Below are 19,038 nucleotides of genomic sequence, written 5' to 3' on the forward strand. Positions count from 1 at the left end.
AACAACAACAACAACAACAACAGCAACAATATTGTACTCCTGGTGTGGCACTATGGGATAAGCATTGGACCGAAAACTACAAGGTCAATGGTTCAAACCCACCATCTGCTCCTTGGAAACCCGTACAGGGTCAGAATTAACTCCGTGGCACTTAACAGCATATGTGTGTGTGTGTGTGAAATGTAATACTTAAAATCATGAGTATGAAACAGATTAGATCTTTCTCTATGGTGTATTAAATTAAACCCCTTTGGCTAGGTCAACATAAGCCAGTTAAAATGCAGATTTTTATCTCCTCCACTCCCCAGCCTTCCCTGATTTGTCTTCTGTAAACTGCACTTAAGATAAGGGAAGAGATTTGCATTTCCAGATTTGCCTGGGAGCAGTAGGGGTGGTCTCTTTCTGTTATCTCTGGGCCTTCTCTGCTAAACAGCACATCTTTTAGACTAGTCTGGAGTTGAGGAAGGAACTGAAGGAAGTTGATCTCTGTTGTTAACGAGTTCCCCATTTAGATTAGGAATGGAGTCTTTTGCTTTAGTCTGAGGACTCCTGGTGTGGCCCTGTAGGATCAGCACTGGACTATGAACACAAGGTCAGCAGTTCAGACCCACAAGCTGCTTGTTGGAAACCCTACAAAGGGTCGCTGTGAGTCAGAACCGACTCGATGGCACTGAACAACAAGAACAAGTCTAACATTGAATCTTCTGATACTCCTATGAGGAGTGGGGTCCATAACATGACTATTTATGAGGCTTTCCTTAAAATGCTCCTCTAAATAAATAATATACTCATCAGACTTTCTGTTTCATTATTGTACACCATCCAGTCTATTCCTACTCATAGTGACCCCAATAGAACTGTCACTTAGGGTTTTTCTTGACTGTAATCCTTAAGGGGGAGCTCTGTTGGCTCATAAGGTTCGAACCCACAACAGCTTCATGGAGGAAGAGGTGGCAGTCTGCTTCTGTAGACATGTATGGTGCTGGAACCCCTTTGGGGCAGTTCTGCTCTGTTTTGTCGGGTTGCTATGAGCTGGAACTGACTTGGCGGCAATGAGTAATCTTTTATAAGAGCAGCTCATCAGATTTTCCCTTTTGTGGAGTGGTGATGGGTTCTAATCACTAATCTTTCAGTTAGCAGCCAAGTATTTAACCACTGTGCCACCAGGGTGTTGAAAGAAAAAAGTTTAGAAATTGATGGTGGTGGCAATTGAACAACATGATGAATATGATTAATTAACTGAATTGTACTCATGCTGTTGTTGTTGTTAGGTGCCATGGAGTTGGTTCTGACTCATAGCAATCCTACGCACAGCAGAATGAAACACTGTCAGGTCCTGAGACGACCTCACAATCATCACTATACCTGAACCTATCGCTTCCACTGCTGTGCCAATCCATCTCACTGGGGGTCTTCCTCTTTTTCTCTAACCCTCCGGGGGTCTTCCTCTTTTTCTCTAACCCTCCACTTTACCAAACATGATATCCTTCTCCGGGACTGGTCCCTCCTGACATGTCCAAAGTATGAGAGAAGAAGTCTGGCCTTCTGGCTTCCAAGGAGAACTCTGGCTATACTTCTTCTAACACAGATCTATTTCTTGTTTTGTCAGTACTTTAAATATTCTCCTCCAATACCATAACTCAAATGCATCAATTTTTCTACAGTTTTCCTTATTCACTGTCCAGCTTTCGCATGCATATGAGGTTATTGAGAATACAATAGCTTGTGTCAGGCGCACGGTAGTCCTCAAACTGACATCTTCACTCTTCAACACGTTAAAGAGGTCTTGTGCAGCAGATATGCCTATTGCAAATGCATTGTTTGATTTCTTGACTGCTGTTATCATGAGTGTTGATGAGTGATTTAAACAAAATGAAGTCTCTGACAACTTTGGTCTTTTCTCCATTGATATGGATGTTGTTTATTGATCCAATAGTGAGGATTTTTGTTTTCTTTACATTGAGTTGCAACCCATACTGAATACTGTGGTCTTTGATCTTCATCAGCAAGAATTTTAAGTCCTAAATCATAAACCTGGATAAAATGGTGACTGATTTTGTTATGTATGTTTTACCATAATAAAATGAAGAAAACAAAACAAAAATAAAAACAAAGTAGGAGTTAAATGTTGAGCACAGCGTGTATTTAGTTGGTTTCCCAACCACTGTTGTATGTTCTGATTTTTCACCTGCCAGGCTGCAGACTTCAGGTTATTTTCAGAGCAGTTGTTGTTGTTGTTATTTGCTGTGGAGTCGGTTCCGACTCATAGCGACCCTATACAGGGTTTCCGAGGCTGTAAATCTTTACAGTAGCAGAAAGCCTCATCTTTCTCCTGTGGAACAGCTGGTAGTTTCGAACTGGTGACTGTGGGTAGTAGCTAATTAGAAATCATCTGAAGAACAGATATGAACAAAGACCAGAAGAGCTGTGGGATGAACATCAAGAACATCATACAGGAAGAAAGCAAAAGGCCATTAAGAAGTCAAGAAAGAAGAAAAAGACCAAAATGGATGTTAGAAGAGACTCTGAAACTTGCTCTCCAGTGTGGACATGCTATAGCAAGTGGAAGAAATGAGGAAGTCAAAGAGCTGAACAAGTAATTTCAAAGGGCAATTTGAAAAGACCAAGTCAAATATTATAATGAAATGTGCAAAAACCTGGAGTTAGAAAAGCAAAAGGGAAGCAAATAATCTGAAAAACTGGATTATATGAAGAAGAATATGGAATCACAATCTTTGAGGAAGACTCATTAACAACCTGCGATATGCAGATGATACAACCTTGCTTGCTGAAAGCAAAGAGGTCTTAAAATACTTACTGATGTGGAAAGATCACATCTTTCATTATATGTTGCACCTCAATGTAAAGAGAACAGAAATCCTCACTACTTGATAAATGAATAACATGATAAATGAAGAAAAGATTGAAGTTGCCAAAGACTTCATTTTGTTTGGACCAAAGGACTTCTGGTGTGGTGCTGTGGGTTAATACGCTTGAATGCAAAGTTGGTTTGAACTGCACCAGCTGCTCCTCTGAAACCCTATACCTATAGGTCGGAACTGACTCTATGGCACTTAACAACAACAACAAGGAACTCTAGTAGCATAGTGGTTACGAGTTGGGCTGCTAATCTCAAGGTCAGCAATTTGAAACTACCTGCTATTCTGAAGGAGAAAGATGAGGCTTTCTGCTCCTATAAAGATTATATAGCCTCAGAAACCCTATCCAAGGTCACTGTGAGTCGGAACTGACTCCACAGCGCAAAACCACCACTACAATCAACATTGATGGAAGCGGCAGTCAAGGAATCAAATGACATATTGCATTAGGCAAATCTGTTGTACAAGACTTCTTTAAAGTATTCAAGAGCAAAGATATCAGTTTGAGAACTGAGGTGCGCCTGACCTAAGCCATGGTATTTTCAGTAGTTTTATCTGCATGTAAAAGTTGTACAGTGAGTAAGGAAGACCCTAGAAGATGCATTTGAGTAATGGCGTTGGAGAATATTAAAAGTACCATGGACTGCTAGAAGAACAAACAAATCTTTGTTGGCAGAAGTACATCCAGAATGATCCTTAGAAACCAGGATGGTGAGACTTCATCTCTCATACTTCTGACATATTATCAGGAGTGACTAGTCCCTGGAGAAGAACATCATGCTAAGTAAAGTAGAGGGTTAGCAAAAAAGAGGAAGACCCCCACATGAGATGGATTGGCACAGTGCCAGCAGTAATGGACTCAGGCACACTGGCAACTGTGAGGATGGTACAGGACAGGGCAGTGTTTTGTTCTGTTGTGCATAATGTTGCTATGAGTCAGAACTGGCTCAATGGCACCTAACAACAACAAGCAAAGTGGTAGAGAGTTTTCAGAGCTCTGCTTCTGTGCAGCTCTGTTTTGGAAAAGTTATTTCATGACCCAAGGACTGATGGGAGATTGTTTTGGAATGGTATATTGATCTGTGTCATGTGAGCAACTTCTTGGACTCAAAGCTCAACCCTTTCCTGTGTTACCCCTTTTCTACACTTTCCTAAAGCTTTAACAGATGCTCTGTTTTGCAGATAGAAACGTGTTAGAGTGCTGTAGAAAAGACAATTATGAAATTTGATCTTGCCAATTGAGTGTGAGGTTTTCTTTCAAAACTTGGAAGCAGTTTCTGATCCAGCGTCTTCCTGTCTGAGTCTTGTGGCCTGAAAGTCTCTTTGGGGCACAGGACTGTAATATTTACATTGAAGTTCAAAGGATGTATCTTGATCTTAAGTCTGAGATCAACAAAGATAGAGGGGAAGGGTCAGATGAGAGCATACCACTAACACCTCGCTAATGAGCTGCACTATCTTTAAGATCACAAGTAAACAAGTCACAAAAGGTAGAATGGTTAGATGCAGGGGGGCTTTCCTCCTTCCCAGTGGACTTAAACCATGTAAGAATAAAACAATGCTCTCACATTGCTATCTTTCCAGCATGAGTTTTCTAAACTTATTTAGTGTTGTCTTAGTTGTTGGAAGAGTCCGGGTGTGGTGCTGTGGGCTGATGTGCTGGATTTCAAAGTTGCCTTGAACTGCAAAGTTGGCAATTCAAGCTCACCAGCCACCCCTTCGAAACCCTATACAGGGTCACTATGGGTTGCTGTCTCCTCTAATCTTTACATTTGCCTACTCGACAGCACTTAACAAGGTAACAACAAGTTGTTGGGAGAGTCCTGGTGTGGCGCTGTAGGGTAAGCACTGGACTAAGGAGCCCTGGTAGCGTAGTGGTTATGAATTGGGCTGTGAAACGCAAGGTCGGCAGTTCGAAACTACCAGCTGTTTCGTGGGAGAAAGATGAGGCTTTCTGCTCCCGTAAAGATTTACAGCCTCAGAAACCCTTATACAGGGTCACTATGAGTCGGAACCGACTCCATGGCACATCGCCACCACCACCATGAATCATAAAGGCCACTAGCCATTCCACCAGAGAAAGTTGAGGCCTTCTGTTTCTATAATGATTTACTGCCTCAGAAATCCTATACAGGGTTGTTATGAGTCGGAACAAATTGTTGGGAAGGCCCCTGGGTGGTACAAATGATTTGCACTTGCCCATTAAACCTGAGTTTAAACCAGAGTCCTCGTGTGGCACTGTGGGTTAATGCACAGGTCGGCAGTTCAAGCTTACCAGCCGCTCCTTGGAAACTCTATATAGGGTCACTCTGGGTCAGAACCGACTCGATGGCACTCAACAACAAATAACATTAAACCTATAGGGTGGTGGCTTGAACCCACCCAATGTCGCCATGGAAGACAGGATTGACCATTTACTTCTGTAAAGATTTCCTCACAGCCTATAGGAGTGCAGTTCTACTCTAACACATAGTGTTGCCGTGAGTTGCAATAGATTTGACAGCAATATGTAAATTATTGAACCTTTTCTTCTTCTTCTTTTCATGTTTAAATCACCATTTGTACTGCAAGGATTGGGGGAATTTTTAAGAGACTTGCTCAAAATGAAAATGGTTAACTAATAAGGCATGGGATCACCGTGGTGACAGGAACACCAGCCACCAAAAACCAACCTTCCTTTCACTTGGCCTCTTAGACGCATGAATGCAGATGCCGAACTCCCTGCATGCTTTTCTCTTCTTGCCTTAGTCCTAGAAAGCAAAGCCATTCCTTTACCTGGATGACTCATTTGCAAGGTTTGATAGAAATATACATTTATTCAGCATACTTTGGCACTAGCTGGGTTTTACCGTGAGGTCTGCTGTAAAATGTTTCCTGCTAAGCAAGGAAGTCGTGGCCCGACATCTTTCCTTTCTTTTTTGTCTTGAGACTCATATCCAGGGGTTATGATTTGCAGCTGCTGCCTCGGTTGGTTTTTCTTTGGATGAAAAATTATGTGATAGCCCCAGTGAGAATGTTTTCTTTCCTGATTTTTGTCCCCCTTTGTCTTAATTTCTGAATTTCCTAACTCAGAGTTGGTTTTGTCCTCCCTCTTTCTGCAGACTTTGGTTTGAGCAACTGTGCGGGCGTCCTGGGTTACTCGGACCCTTTCAGCACACAGTGTGGTAGCCCCGCCTACGCAGCACCTGAACTGCTTGCCCGGAAGAAATATGGTCCCAAAATCGATGTCTGGTCCATGTGAGTTACTGAATTTTTAAAAGTGAAATGTCCCTCCTGTTGACTCCACTGTCACTTTCTTATGAAATGATGTTTGAATATTTGGTGAAGATGTATTCTAGTCTAGGCCCCGGGATACATAATAAAGACTCTTTGGGGGATTTTCCATTCCTTCTCTGCCTTGTCATTTCTGCCCACACTTGCTGAGTGACCTTTATCAAAATTCATTTTGGCACAATGGGTAGGGTGGGGTGCGGGCACAAGAAAACAAAACCTTTGCAATCAAGGAGTTCATAATTTGATTTCATGGATCAATTCATGTTCCTTGCTTGCTGAAGATCCTTCTAGAACTTTTCATTGCAATCAGAATGAAACCTTGCCTTGGCGCTGGAATAGCCATCTTTGAATAAAATCCTACCTTGGTGCAGGGTCAACGTCCTTGTGGGATGTGCCGTCTGCCCACCTCTCCCACTTCATTCATACCATTCCACCCACTGCTCCTGGTTCCTCAGCCACAAGGTTTCCATTTGGCTTACGGTCTCCTCTAATCTTTGCATTTGCTATTCCCTTTGCCTGGGCATGATATTTCCCAGCTCTTCAGTGGCCCACCCACTCCCAGATTCCAGTTTTAATTCAGAGGTCACCACTGCAGGAAGGCTGTCTCTGAGTTCCTCATCATAGGGACTCCCCATAACTCTGTCCTTTCCTCCTTTAATTTCCTTTATGATATCCATCACTGCTTATAATTTCTTTGTTGTTAATCTGTTTATTGTCGGTCTCTACAATTGGAATGAGAACTGGGTGAAGGTAGAAATCTTGTTGGTATGGGTGGGGTTGTCATGTATGGTAATCTCAGGTTGTTGTCTGCTGTTGTTGTTTTTCAGTCCAAAGAACACACTTTCGCACTTTTTAAGTTGGACTTATTACAAATTTCATTTAATTTCTGTTTATCAGGAAATGTCCTGATTTCACCTTCGTCTTTTAAGAACAGTTTTGCAGGCTGTATGACTCTTGTTCGGCAATTTTTTTCTTTCAGAGTGTTGTATATGTCATCCCATTGCCTTCTTGCTTTTATGATCTCTACTGAAAAGTCAAAGTCCTTTGTGGATAACTTTTCATTTTTCCCAAACTGCTCTCAGGATTCCTTACTTATCTTTGGTTTTGGAGACTTTATGATCTGTCTTGGTGATTTTCTTTTGGGGTCTATCCTGTTTGGGTTTCATTGAGCTTCTCGTCTTTCATAATGTTAGGGAAGTTTTCTTTCAACAATTCTTTGGCAATTTTTTTCTGTGCTTTTATTGTCTTTTCTTGATCTGAAATTCCAATCACCCATAAGTTGTTCTTTTTTATGGTGTTCGATATAACTCCTAGGCTTTCTTCAGATTTTTCTTTTTTTTTCTGATTGTTCTTCTAGCTTGCTAGTATCGAGAGATTTCTTCAAGCTCACTAATACGGGTTCCCATTCCTTCAGATCTACTCCTTTTCCCTTTCAATGTGTTGTCCATTTCTGAGATCTTAATATTAATTTTCTGAATTTCTCATTGCAGGTTTTGTGTTGTATTTTCCAAACTTTGCATTTATTTTGTCTGTTTACTGTTGTAGTGTTTTCCTGAGTTCTTCTAAAGTTTTTACTGTGTTCTCCTTACTTTCCTCAACATTTCTATCGATCCTTTGAAGGTACCTAATTATCATTCTTTGGAATTCTTTTTCAGTTAGTTCCATTACTTTTCTTCCTCAGAAACATTTTCTCTCTCTGCATCTTGGTCTGAACCATCCTCTCTTGTTTCTTCTGTGAGCTAAAATTGTCTGTTGTTTCCAGTGCAGTGGGTTGTCGTAGTTGTATTTAATTGATGATTGTATGTTGGTGTGTTCTCAGGCTCTCATCAACTATCTCCTGTGGGTGTAGTTAGAGAATGAAAGCATGTACACTGTTTTTGTTTACCATTCATGGACCTCATATAGTGTGGGTTTGGCTGGTGTTGGCTGCTATCATTGATCAGGTGGTATGGGAGCTGTGGTTCTTCCCCAGCAGGAGTAGCTGCAGACGGTAAGGCTGTGGCTGGGCTGTATCAGCACAGTTGCTGTCTCCTGTTCGATGGGAAAAAGAACACCCCTCCACACATATACACACGCACACAAGAAAACAAAAGAGAATAAACAAACAAAAGAGAAAATAATAAAGTGAAAACAAAAAATGGGCAGCAACCAATAAAAAAAGAATATTATGAGCTATAAAAACATAAGAGTAACAGGAAAATGGAAATATAGAGAAGTAAGAGAGGAAATACAAGAAGAAGGAATTAAAAAACCCCAAAAAAACAACACTTAAGAATAACTAAAAAAAGAAGATGGACAGGAAAATAGAGCCATAGAAGAGAAATCTGAGAGGAAATAAAAGAAAGAAGAAGAAAACATTTAGAAAAACCAGGGACAGGGAAGATGAAAAGAGAGAGTAGAGAGTTATAAAGAAAGATCAAAGGGGAAAAAAAGAAAAGGAGAAATGAGAATAGAAGAAAAAAAAGGACAATAGAGGAGATAGATAAAAGTCAAGGTAATGGAAAGAAATGAAGGCAGAGGAGAAAGAATAAACAGACAAAAACAATGAAACAAGGAAAGGTAAAAACCAAAACCCAAAATAAGAAAACAGTTTAGCTGTTGGACCTGGAGAGGAGAAACCTTTCGGAACTCCTGCAAACCAAGGACTTCAAGAGATGGGTGTGGGAGGGATGTAATAGGAGAGTTCCTGGCTCTACATGGAGTTCGTATTGGCTTCCTTATCTATATTCAGGGCATTCAATCCAGAAGTAATGTTTGGAGGCTTTTTATGAAGCTGGTTTCAGTGTCTTTTAGGACCATAGAGCAGCTGGGGGCAGGGTGAATGGTTAAAATGCTGGTCTGGTGGCTGGAGATTCTATAGGTTTGGAGCTGAGTCTGCCTGAACCCAGACACCAAAGCAGCACAGCTGGCCCCACACCTCATGCTTGCATGCTTTCCAACCATGTGACTCTGAACTCTTGAAGGGCAGGGTCTGAGCTGGGAGTGGATCAGGGTGAGAGGTGACCAGAGGTATGGCCTGGGGAAAATGAAGGGATCAGCTCTACTACACCACCTTCTGTTGCCAAAGCTGCTCTCAAGATGGCTGCGCCGTGTCTGGCTGGCTGTTTACCAGTCAGTCTCCCTGTCTAGCTTCCCTGCTTAGCTTCTTCTTCTCAGTATAGTTCTCTAACCTTGTCAGGATTCCCGGATTTTCATCTGTGTCTGTTTCATTTGGTCTCTCGTAGTATCTTCGTTGTACAGGGTCTGTGTAGTGCATCTGCCTAGTCCGCCATTTTGCTGGAAGTCCAAGGAAAGGAAATTTTGCTTGCAAAGGGTATAGCATATACAAAAGCATGGTGGGTGAGCAATCTAATTACTATTAATTTTGGAGACAATATGAAACTTCAGAACCTTCTTTAAGAGATTAATTTTCCACTGCTTTGGGCGTTGTGTTTGTGATAAGAATTAGGGTTCTATGTGCCCACAACTTGGCTGGCCAAATTGGAAATGGAAAACCCAAAGAAAATTTAAGAAGCTGTTTAAAAAGAGTAGAAATGGAACCATTTTTCTCTCCAGGTCAGGCGCTGTTATTATAAAACGTCTTCTGTTTTCATTGCTCTGAAACAACAGAATGAAGTGTTCACTTTCAAAAGCAAAAGCAAAAGCAAGTCTTCTCCCAGAGGTTTTGAACTCTGGCAGCCAAGGCCTGGTTCTAAGATTTCTGAGGCTGACTTTGGAAGAAAACCAGCCTGTCATTCAAGGAAACCCTGGGAAAAAACAGATCTTTCCACAAATGGAACTCTAGGACCCTCCTTCTTCTAGTGAAACCAGAATTAATCATGTCAATGGGAAATGCTGCACTATTTATTGAGTATTTTTAAATTTTCAGCATTCATTATATTTAAGACCATGAAAAACATCCTTAAAATCATTCTTTTCTTTTCATTCCAGATGACTGGTGTGTGTGTGTTTGTGTATATATATAGAGAAGAGGGTGGGAGAGAATCCTGGTGAGGTGCTGTGGGTTAATGTGCCAGACTGCAAAGCTGTGTGAACTGCAAGGTCAGTGGTTCAAGCTCACCAGTCGCTCCTCGGAAACCCTATACAGGGACATTATAGGTTGGAATCAACTTGACAGCACTTAACAACAACTATATATATATATATATATGGAACTCTGATAGCGTAGTGGTTATGAATCGGGCTGCTAATCTCATGGTTAGCAGTTTGAAACTATCAGCTGTTCCGTGTGAGAAAGGTGAGGCTTTCTGCTCCCTTAAAGATTTATAGGCTTGGAAACCCTGTACAGGGTCGCTATGAGTCGGAACCGACTCCACAGCACATAACAGCAAATATACATATATTTGTTGTTGTTAAGTGCCATTGAGTTGATTCTGATCGATGGCGACCCTGTATAGGGTTTCTGAGGAGAGAATGCGCCTCAGCACCATACCATATACACAGGATTTCTCTGAGTCTGAACCGACTTGATGGTATACAACAACAACAATATTTATGTAAACAGACTTCCACATCTTTCTCCTATAGGGCAGCTTGTGGGTTTGAACCCTTGATCTTTCCATTAGCAACCAAACTCTTAACTACCACCATATATGAGAAAAATGAGACTTTCTGCTCCCATGAAGTTGGAATCAACTTGATAGCACTTAACAGCAACATATATATAATCTCCAATGAACTTTGAGATTTTAAACTCAAAACCAAAAACTATCCAGGAGCAGTGAGTCTTTCTTAATGCTAAATGATAAACGTGAACTCAGAGTGACACATACGCTCATTAAACATATCTTTGATGCAGGCATACCTTTTCTCCATCCTTCACCACTGTTTACTTTCAAAACATTTCATCGCTCTAAACAGAAATTCCATACCTATTAAACATTAACTTTCCATTTCCTTCTCCCACCAGCCTCTGGTAATATCTAATCTACTTTCTGTTTCTATATGTTTGCTTGATGTAAGTTGGATCATACAATCAATATCTGTCCTTTTGTGTCTGAATTATTTCACATAGCATGTCTTCAAGCTTCATACATTTTCTAGCACATATCAAAGTTTCACTTGTCTTTGTGGCTGAATAATAATATGTCTCTACAACATTTTGTCTGTCTACTTATCTGTTGATGAACACTTTTAGCTATGTGTTGCCAAAACATAAATGCCACAAGTAGACACCTTTAAAGAACAGAACTTTATTTTCTTACACTCTCTAGGAGACTAGAGTGTAAGTCAGAATTCAGGGCATGACTCTTGTCTATTTCTGCATTCAGTAGCTTCCAGCAATCCTTGCAGGGACATCTGTCTCTGCTCTCTGTCGTCCTCTTTTCCCTGTGTGTGTCTTTGTGTACATTTTGCTACTTTTGTAGCTCAGAAGTGATTACGTTTAGAATCCATCTAAATTTGGTTTGAACTGCAAGGTCGGTGGTTCAAGGTTGGTGGTTTCCAAGGAGTCCAGTGTTTTATCCCACAGCACCACATCAGAAGGATAGTATTTTGTCCCATCCTACTCACTGTCATCCAATCACTTCCAGCTGATAATGACCCTATAGGACAAAGTAGGAGTCCGGGTATGGTGCTGTGGGTTAATGTACTGCAAAGTCAGTTTGAACTACAAGACTGTTGTGTCAAGCTCACCAGCCGCTCCTTGGAAACCCTATACAGGGTCAGCATGGGTTGGAACTGACTTGACAGCACTTAACAACAACAACAGGGCAACATAGAACTATTCTTCAGAGTTTCCAAGGGGCTTTACAGCAACAGATAACCTCATCTATCTCCCTTGGAGCTGCTGGTAGGTTTGAGCCACTGACCTTGCAGTTAACAGCCAAGTGCTTAACCCACAGTGCCACCAGGCTTCTTTTTACTCCTATCAGACCCTCCTCAAATGTGAAGAATGGAAAGGAGAAGGAGGTGGGGAACAGACATAAATACCTTCTTTGGAAAAGTTTAGGGCTTTTCAACTTTTTTTTTTTTTTTTTTTAATGTTGTGAATTGTAGATCATCAGTTTTACATTCAACAACTCGTACACATTTTGTTTCATTTTGTTTACAATCCCATCAATGTAACCTCACTTATCCCACTTCCTCCCTGTGTTTCCTGTTTCCATTCCTCCTTCTTTCCTAACCCCTCTGAAGTTTGCTTTGGGTAAATACTGCCCTTTTCATCTCAAGTTGGCTCCGACTCATAGCGACCCTGTGCATAACAAAATGTAACACTGCCCAGCTCTTTGCCATCCTCACAATTGTTAAACTTGAGCCCATTGACGCTGCCACTGTGCCAATCCATCTCATTAGAGGTCTTCCTCTTTTTCACTGACCCTCTACTCTACCAAGCATGATGTCCATCTCCACGGACTAATCCCACCTGATAGCATATCTGAAATATGAGAGATGAAGTTTTGCCATCCTGACTTCTAAGGAGCATTCTGAATGGCTGTACTTTTTACAGCACAGAATTGTTTGTTCTTCTGGCAGTCTGTGGTACTTTCAATATTCTTCAGCACCATAGTTCAAATGCATCAATTCTTCTAGGGTCTTCCTTATTCATTGTCCAACTTTCACATGCATATGACGTGATTGAAAATACAATGGCTTGAGTGAAGCACCCTTTAGTCCTCAAACTGATATCTTTGCTCTTGAACACTTTAAAAAGGTCTTGTGCAGCAGATTTGCCTAATGCAATACGTCGTTTGATTTCTTGACTGCTGCTTCCATCAGTGTTGATAGTGGATCCAAGCAAAGTGAAGTCTTTGACAACTTCAGTCTTTTTTTTTTAGTGCCAAATGTCTATTTTTGAAAAAACAAAACAAAACTTTTTATTATGAATTGAGTGAAGGTTTACAGAACCTTCAGCAAATCACTTTGTGTCATTACAATGATTACACTCTCTTCCATGTACCATGAGTTAACAGTATTTTTTCTGTTCACTCTATTCACTTTAACTTATGCACTTCTCCCTGTGTCTTCCACTACCTTCATCTTTCCTGTGCCAACCTCCCTCTTGTTGTATATTGCCTTCTCCATCACCCAAGTTAACACGAGGAACTGACTTGACAGCATTTAACAACAACAACAACACATGAATAATTTTTCCTTCCCTCCCACCATGGAAAGTTTCTTTTAGCAAGTAGATCTATGTTAAAATTTAATAACAATTGTTGTTACATGCTATCAAGTCAGTTCCCACCCATAGCGACTCAGTTTAGGGTTTCCAAGGAGTGGCTGGTGAGATTGAACTGCCAACCTTGTGGTTCAAATGACTTTGCAGTCCAGTGCATTAACCCACAGCACCACACCAAGACTTAGTGGTTTCGTACAATATTTGTCCAACTGTTTTCTTGTCTGCTGGTTTCTACTGAGAAATCAGAGCTTAGTCTTATTGATTCTCCTTGTAGGTAACTTGTTGTTTTTCCCAAGCTACTCTTAGGATTTTTTTTCCTTGTCTTTGGTTTTGGAAAGTTTGATTATGTTTTGGTGATTTACTTTGGGGTCCTGTCTTGTTTGGAGTTTGTTGAGCTTCTTAAATGGTTATCTTTTCATCTTTCATGATGTTTTTTTCCAGCAGCTCTTTAACAATATTCTCCATGCTTTTTATTGTCTCTTTCTGTTTTGGAATTCCTTTTTATGGTTTTCCACATAAATCTCAGAATTTTCTCTAATTTTTTTCATTCCTTTTTCAGATTCTTCTAGCTTACTAGTTTTGAGATATTTACCTTCAAGGTTGCTAATTCAGACTTGCATTGAATGAAATCTACTCCTTCCTTCAATATAGTACCCATTTCTGAGACCTTAGTATTAATTATCTGGATTCTTATTTGCACATTTTGTATTGTTAGAAAATTGCATTTATTTTGTCTGTCTGTTCCCATGGTATTGTACTAAATTCTTCTAATTTTTTTTTTTTTTCTGTTTTCTCCTTACTTTCCTTGATCTTTCTGTCAATCTATTGAAGGTACCTAAATATCATTCTTTTGAATTCTTTCTCAGATAATTCCATTACCTTTTCTTCCTCAGAAATGTTGCTTGGCTCTGTATTTTGGTCATTTGTTCGAGCTACTCTCTCTTGTTTCTTTGTGTGAGCTAAAATCTTCTGTTATCTCTGAGACTTTGTGATGTCATTGTATTTGTATTTCATTGACAATTGCATGTTGGTCTTTTCTTCAGCTTTCAACAACGATCTCCTGTTTGGTGTGATTAGAGAATGGAAACGTGCGCACCGTTTTCCTTTCACCATTCGTGCAGCTCAGTGTAGGTGGGTTTGGCTGATGTTGGATAACGTCTATCATTGATCAGGTGGTACAGGAGCTGGTATTGGCTCTTGCCCAGTGGGTGGAGCTTCAGAGGGAACAGTTGTGACTGAGCTGTATGGATACAGTTGCTGTCACCTATCAGGTGGATTTCTGGTGTGGCACTGTAGGCTCAGCACTGGACTGTGAACTATAAGGTCAACAGTTCAAACCCACTAGTTGCTCCTTAGAAACCCTATACAGGGTCTTTGAGTTGGAAGCAACTAGACAACATTTAACAACAACAACAACATCAGGTGGGACAAGAGGGGAAAACAAATAAGCAAACAACTGTAAGCAGAATATAATAAAGGAGAGAAAATAAAAATTGACAGCAACAAGAAAAAAAAAAACTAAAAAGAGAAAAGAGGCACAGGAAAGTAGAGCTATACAAGAGAAAAATAGGAGAGAGAAAGAATAAAAGGAAGAGAAAAAACACTAAAAAGCAGAGGGAAGGAAGATGAATGAGAAAGAGAGTAGAGAGTAGTAAAGAAAATCAAGGGGAAAAAAGGAGAAGAGGGTGGAAATGAGAAACAAAAGAAAAGAATTAAAAACAAAAATAGAGCTAGAAAGGATAAAAATCAAGGGAAGGGGAGGAGAAGAAAGAATAAAGAAAGAAAGAAACCAAACAATCAATGCAGTTGTTGAACCCAGAGAGTAGAAAACTCAAGGGGGTTGGGGGGTGATGGTCGCTCCTGCTGGTCAAGTAATTCATGCTGTGAGTGGAGAAGGGATGTAACAACAGCTGAGCTCCCCACTCTAGATGGAGATCCTATAGGCCTGGGTGTCGTCTATGTTGTCTAGAAGTAGTTCATGGAAGCACTTCAGGTTGCTAGTCTCAGTGTTTGTCAGAACCATTGGGCAGCTGATTATGAACTTTCCTGCCTTTCTAATTCTGGACTGGAGGCTCTATGCATTCTGTAGATCTTGAGTAGAGCCCTCCTGAATCCAGGTACCAAGGTAGTGCAATGGGCACCTTGCCTCACACAGGCTCAAACTGTGTGGCTCAGATCATTGGGTAAATGAGGGTGGGACTGACCTCACCTCTGTTATCCAGGTAAGTGTGAGAAACAAGAAGGAATCCTACATTTTCCATCCTCCTTGTGAATCTGGGCCTTCAGATGGCCATCTGTGTGTCTTTCCAAAGTTGTCTGAAAAAGTTCAAGATGGCCACATCACATCTGGCACCTCTGCTCAGCTTCTCCTCCCAGTAGGTATTCCAGCCACTTCTCTAGACTTTCCTCTGAAGCTCACGGTTCCAGAATTGTCCTCTGTTACCCGTTTCATTTGGTCCCTTTCATTTGTTGTATACTCTGTATAGCATGCCTGCTTCATCTGCCATCTTGCTGGAAGTCACAGGTCTTTCAACTTCTAAGAAAGAGCCTTGCTTAGCTTCTGAGATTTTTTTCCATGATGAAATCTAAGAGTTCGTTGTTGTTGTTAGCTAGCATGTTTATTTAAAGTTGAAGAGCAGAAAGGAGGAAAGGGACAGAAGGAAGATCCACAAGAAAGTATTTCTTGCTAAACACAAACCATTTAATGGAGCAATAGTGAAGTTTGAGCTATCACAAATGGATATGGATGGATCTTGTTATCTAGTGCTGCTGAAACAGAAATACAAGAGGGTGGCTTTAAAGAAGAGAAATTTATTTTCTCACAGTCAAAAGTCCAAGTCAGGGTTTGAGCCATGTCATTTCTTACTTGTCAGCAGCCCCAGGCATTCCTGAGTTCCTTGACTTGTATGGTGTCTGTCTTCCCTGTATGTGTGTCTCTGTGTCTAGTTTTCTGAATATCTCAAGTGATTCATATTAGGATCTGTTCTACACTGATCTCTATGATCTCTTTAGCATCATGAAAGAAAATCCTTATTTCCCAACAGAATCACTCCTTGTTTGGTACAGATACAAGGGTCAGAAATTCAATACATGGTTTTGGGAGTACAATTTAATCCATAGCAAATCTCTTCCCACTAGACCTTACATCAGAAGTTGCATGGAAACTTGGTCTGAATCGTGAAAGGATATTGCTTTTAGGGAGAGAATTATTTTTTAATGTTTCCAAGGCATTTTCTTTCTTGAAGAGCCACATAGAAGGAAGCAAGGTGTGCAGCTGCCCTCTGGTATAAAAAGGATTGTTTCCCGAGGCCCCTGTCCACACCCTATGTGAGAAAGAGAACTCCGATCCCCTATGTGCTGGTGTGGCTTTGTGGATTGCTCAGTCCCTTGTGTTTTATTAGCTCGCTTCTCCAGGGACCAATGGCGCTATCTGTTTCATCTCTGGGCTAGCAGGTGATACTCCAGCTTCTTCTCCAGAGAATATCTGTGTGTCTCAGACAAAATATCCGGATCACCATTTGACATCTAATTTACTTCCCAAGATTCCAAATTGATATTCCATGGGGCCCCATTCCCTCTCCTTCCAGCTGCCCTTCGATACCACCTCTTTCTTTTCTTTGACACCAGATGACTTAGTGTCTTAGTGCTGCTTTAACATAAATATGGAAGTGGATGGGAAGTTGTAAAGAGATCTATTTTCTCATAGTTTAGGAGGTTAGAAGCCTGAATTCAGGGAACTGACTTTATGAGGAGGCTGTCTGTCTCTATTGGTTCTGGGGATGGGTACTTGTCTCAGCTTCCATAGCCCCAATGTTCCTTGGGTCCTTGCGTCCTTGGAGATTACCACATGACAACATGACATCTGTCCTCTCTCCCCCACCCCCCCCCGGTTGTGTTTGCCTGTTGCCTGTGTGTGCTCCTCTTTATGTATTTCAAAAGTCATTAGTTTAAGACACATTCTACATTCTACACTGATATGTCCTCGTTAACTTAACAAGGAAACCTCTATTGCCAAATGGGGATACAAGCACAGCTATATTGGGATTTCAACACATATTTCCTTAACAGCAGCATTTTCCTCACTATCTAGTATCTTCTGGGTTTCTTCCACCTCAATAATGACTCACCCTTTTTCTTTCTTCTAGAAAAATCCTAGTTGTGTTTGCTGTTGCCTTCCCTCATCCCATTGTCTCATCACTGTCTCTTTAAAACTATCGCTGATTCCTGAGGTCCCATGCCTATTACTGAAAACCTAGAAAACTCCTAGGCCATATTTCAAAAGCTACATCAGGAAATTCTGAACATGTTTTGGGATGTCTTCTAATTCTCTGGGATTACAGAGGTTTATAAACTGCATTCCACATTGCCCCCTTGATATTCTTACATACTTCTGAAAGGTCAGAGAGACCAGGTTTCCCTTTATTCAGTTACTAAACATGTATGAGAGCTCTAGGGGAGAGGGATCAAAACAGTCACTCTAATTTCCCTTTTAAAATCTGCTAGGACTATATTAGCATATCTTCCACTCCACTCCATATCACTCAACAAACCTCCAACCAAATCCTTTGCATGAAGTTGATTCCAACTCCTGGAGATCCTACAGGACAGCAGAACTGCTCTGCAGGATTTCTGAGGTCATAAATCTTTATGGACGCATACTGTCTTATCTTTGCCCTCAGAGCAGCTGCTGGGTTCAAACTGCTGACCTTTCAAGTTGTAGCTGAGCATTTTAAGCACCATGCCAACAGGGCTTCAACTGTTAACATAAACCAAAAAAGAAAGAAAAAAAGCAAACCCACTGTCATGAAGTAGATTCTAATTCATAGCAACCCTATATAGGGTTTCTGAGATTATAAATCTCTATGGGAGCCTCATCTGTCTTCAGAGGGGTGACCACTGGCTTTAAACTGCTGATCTTGAGATTAGCAGCCCAATTCTTAACCCACAGCACTACCAGGGCTCCTTGCATTAGCATGTTGATGTTGTTAAGTGCCCTTGAGTCGGTTCCCACTCCTAGTGACCCTGTTTCCGAGGAGCAGCTGGTAGGTTTGAGCCACCAACCTTGGAAATAGATCTCCCACAATTGAAGGATCTCTTGTTCCTTGCAATTTTGAGCAATTATAAATCAGGCTGCTATAAACATTCATGTGCAGGTTTTGTACCAACCTAAATTATCAATTCCTTTATGTAAATATCTAGGAGCATGATTGTTGGGTTGTGTGGTAAGTCATGTTTAGCTTCATAAGAAAACTGTCAGACTGCCTTCCTGTCAATGTGTTTTTTAAAGTTTAGTGACAAAACAAAGATCACTTTTGTTGAACACTTTATCTATGCCAGGCACATCATTTGATGCTTTCTGTGGTTTAGTTCATTTGGACCTAACAACCTGTGAAGGACAGCTATTATTATCTACAATTTATGGGTGAGAAACACAAGAATGAGAGAATTGACTTTTCTCTGAAGTATTCATGACTGCGTTTTGTTGACAAGAAACCAGTTGTTGTTGAGTGAATTCTAATTTGTAGTAATCCCCCGTGTGTCAGAGTAGAACTGTGGCTCCACAGGGTTATTTTTAATTGTTTGGTTTTTAAAAAATTGTTTTTATTGTGAATTGAGCGAAAGTTCACAGGGCAGATCATCAGTTTTACATTCGACAAATCATACACCTTGTTTCATTACAATGGTTATAATCCCCTCCATTTACCTACAGTTAACAGCATTTTCCCTCTATTCATTTTAGCTCATTTTTGTTGTTGTTATTTTAAA

The 19,038-nt window shown here is 40.7% G+C and overlaps 1 protein-coding gene across 1 annotated transcript in view; it reads left to right on the plus strand.

Moving 5' to 3' along the window:
* Positions 1 to 19,038, plus strand: part of LOC102831598 (hormonally up-regulated neu tumor-associated kinase-like) — a 197,372-nt gene that overhangs the window by 123,851 nt on the left and 54,483 nt on the right. The window contains exon 8 of the mRNA XM_006862597.1: positions 5,981 to 6,116. Coding sequence (XP_006862659.1) covers positions 5,981 to 6,116 — 136 coding nt within the window. The remainder of the gene's footprint in view (positions 1 to 5,980; positions 6,117 to 19,038) is intronic.

Source organism: Chrysochloris asiatica, unplaced genomic scaffold (genome assembly GCF_000296735.1).
Source record: "Chrysochloris asiatica unplaced genomic scaffold, ChrAsi1.0 scaffold00049, whole genome shotgun sequence".
NCBI classification, from domain to species: Eukaryota; Metazoa; Chordata; class Mammalia; order Afrosoricida; family Chrysochloridae; genus Chrysochloris; species Chrysochloris asiatica.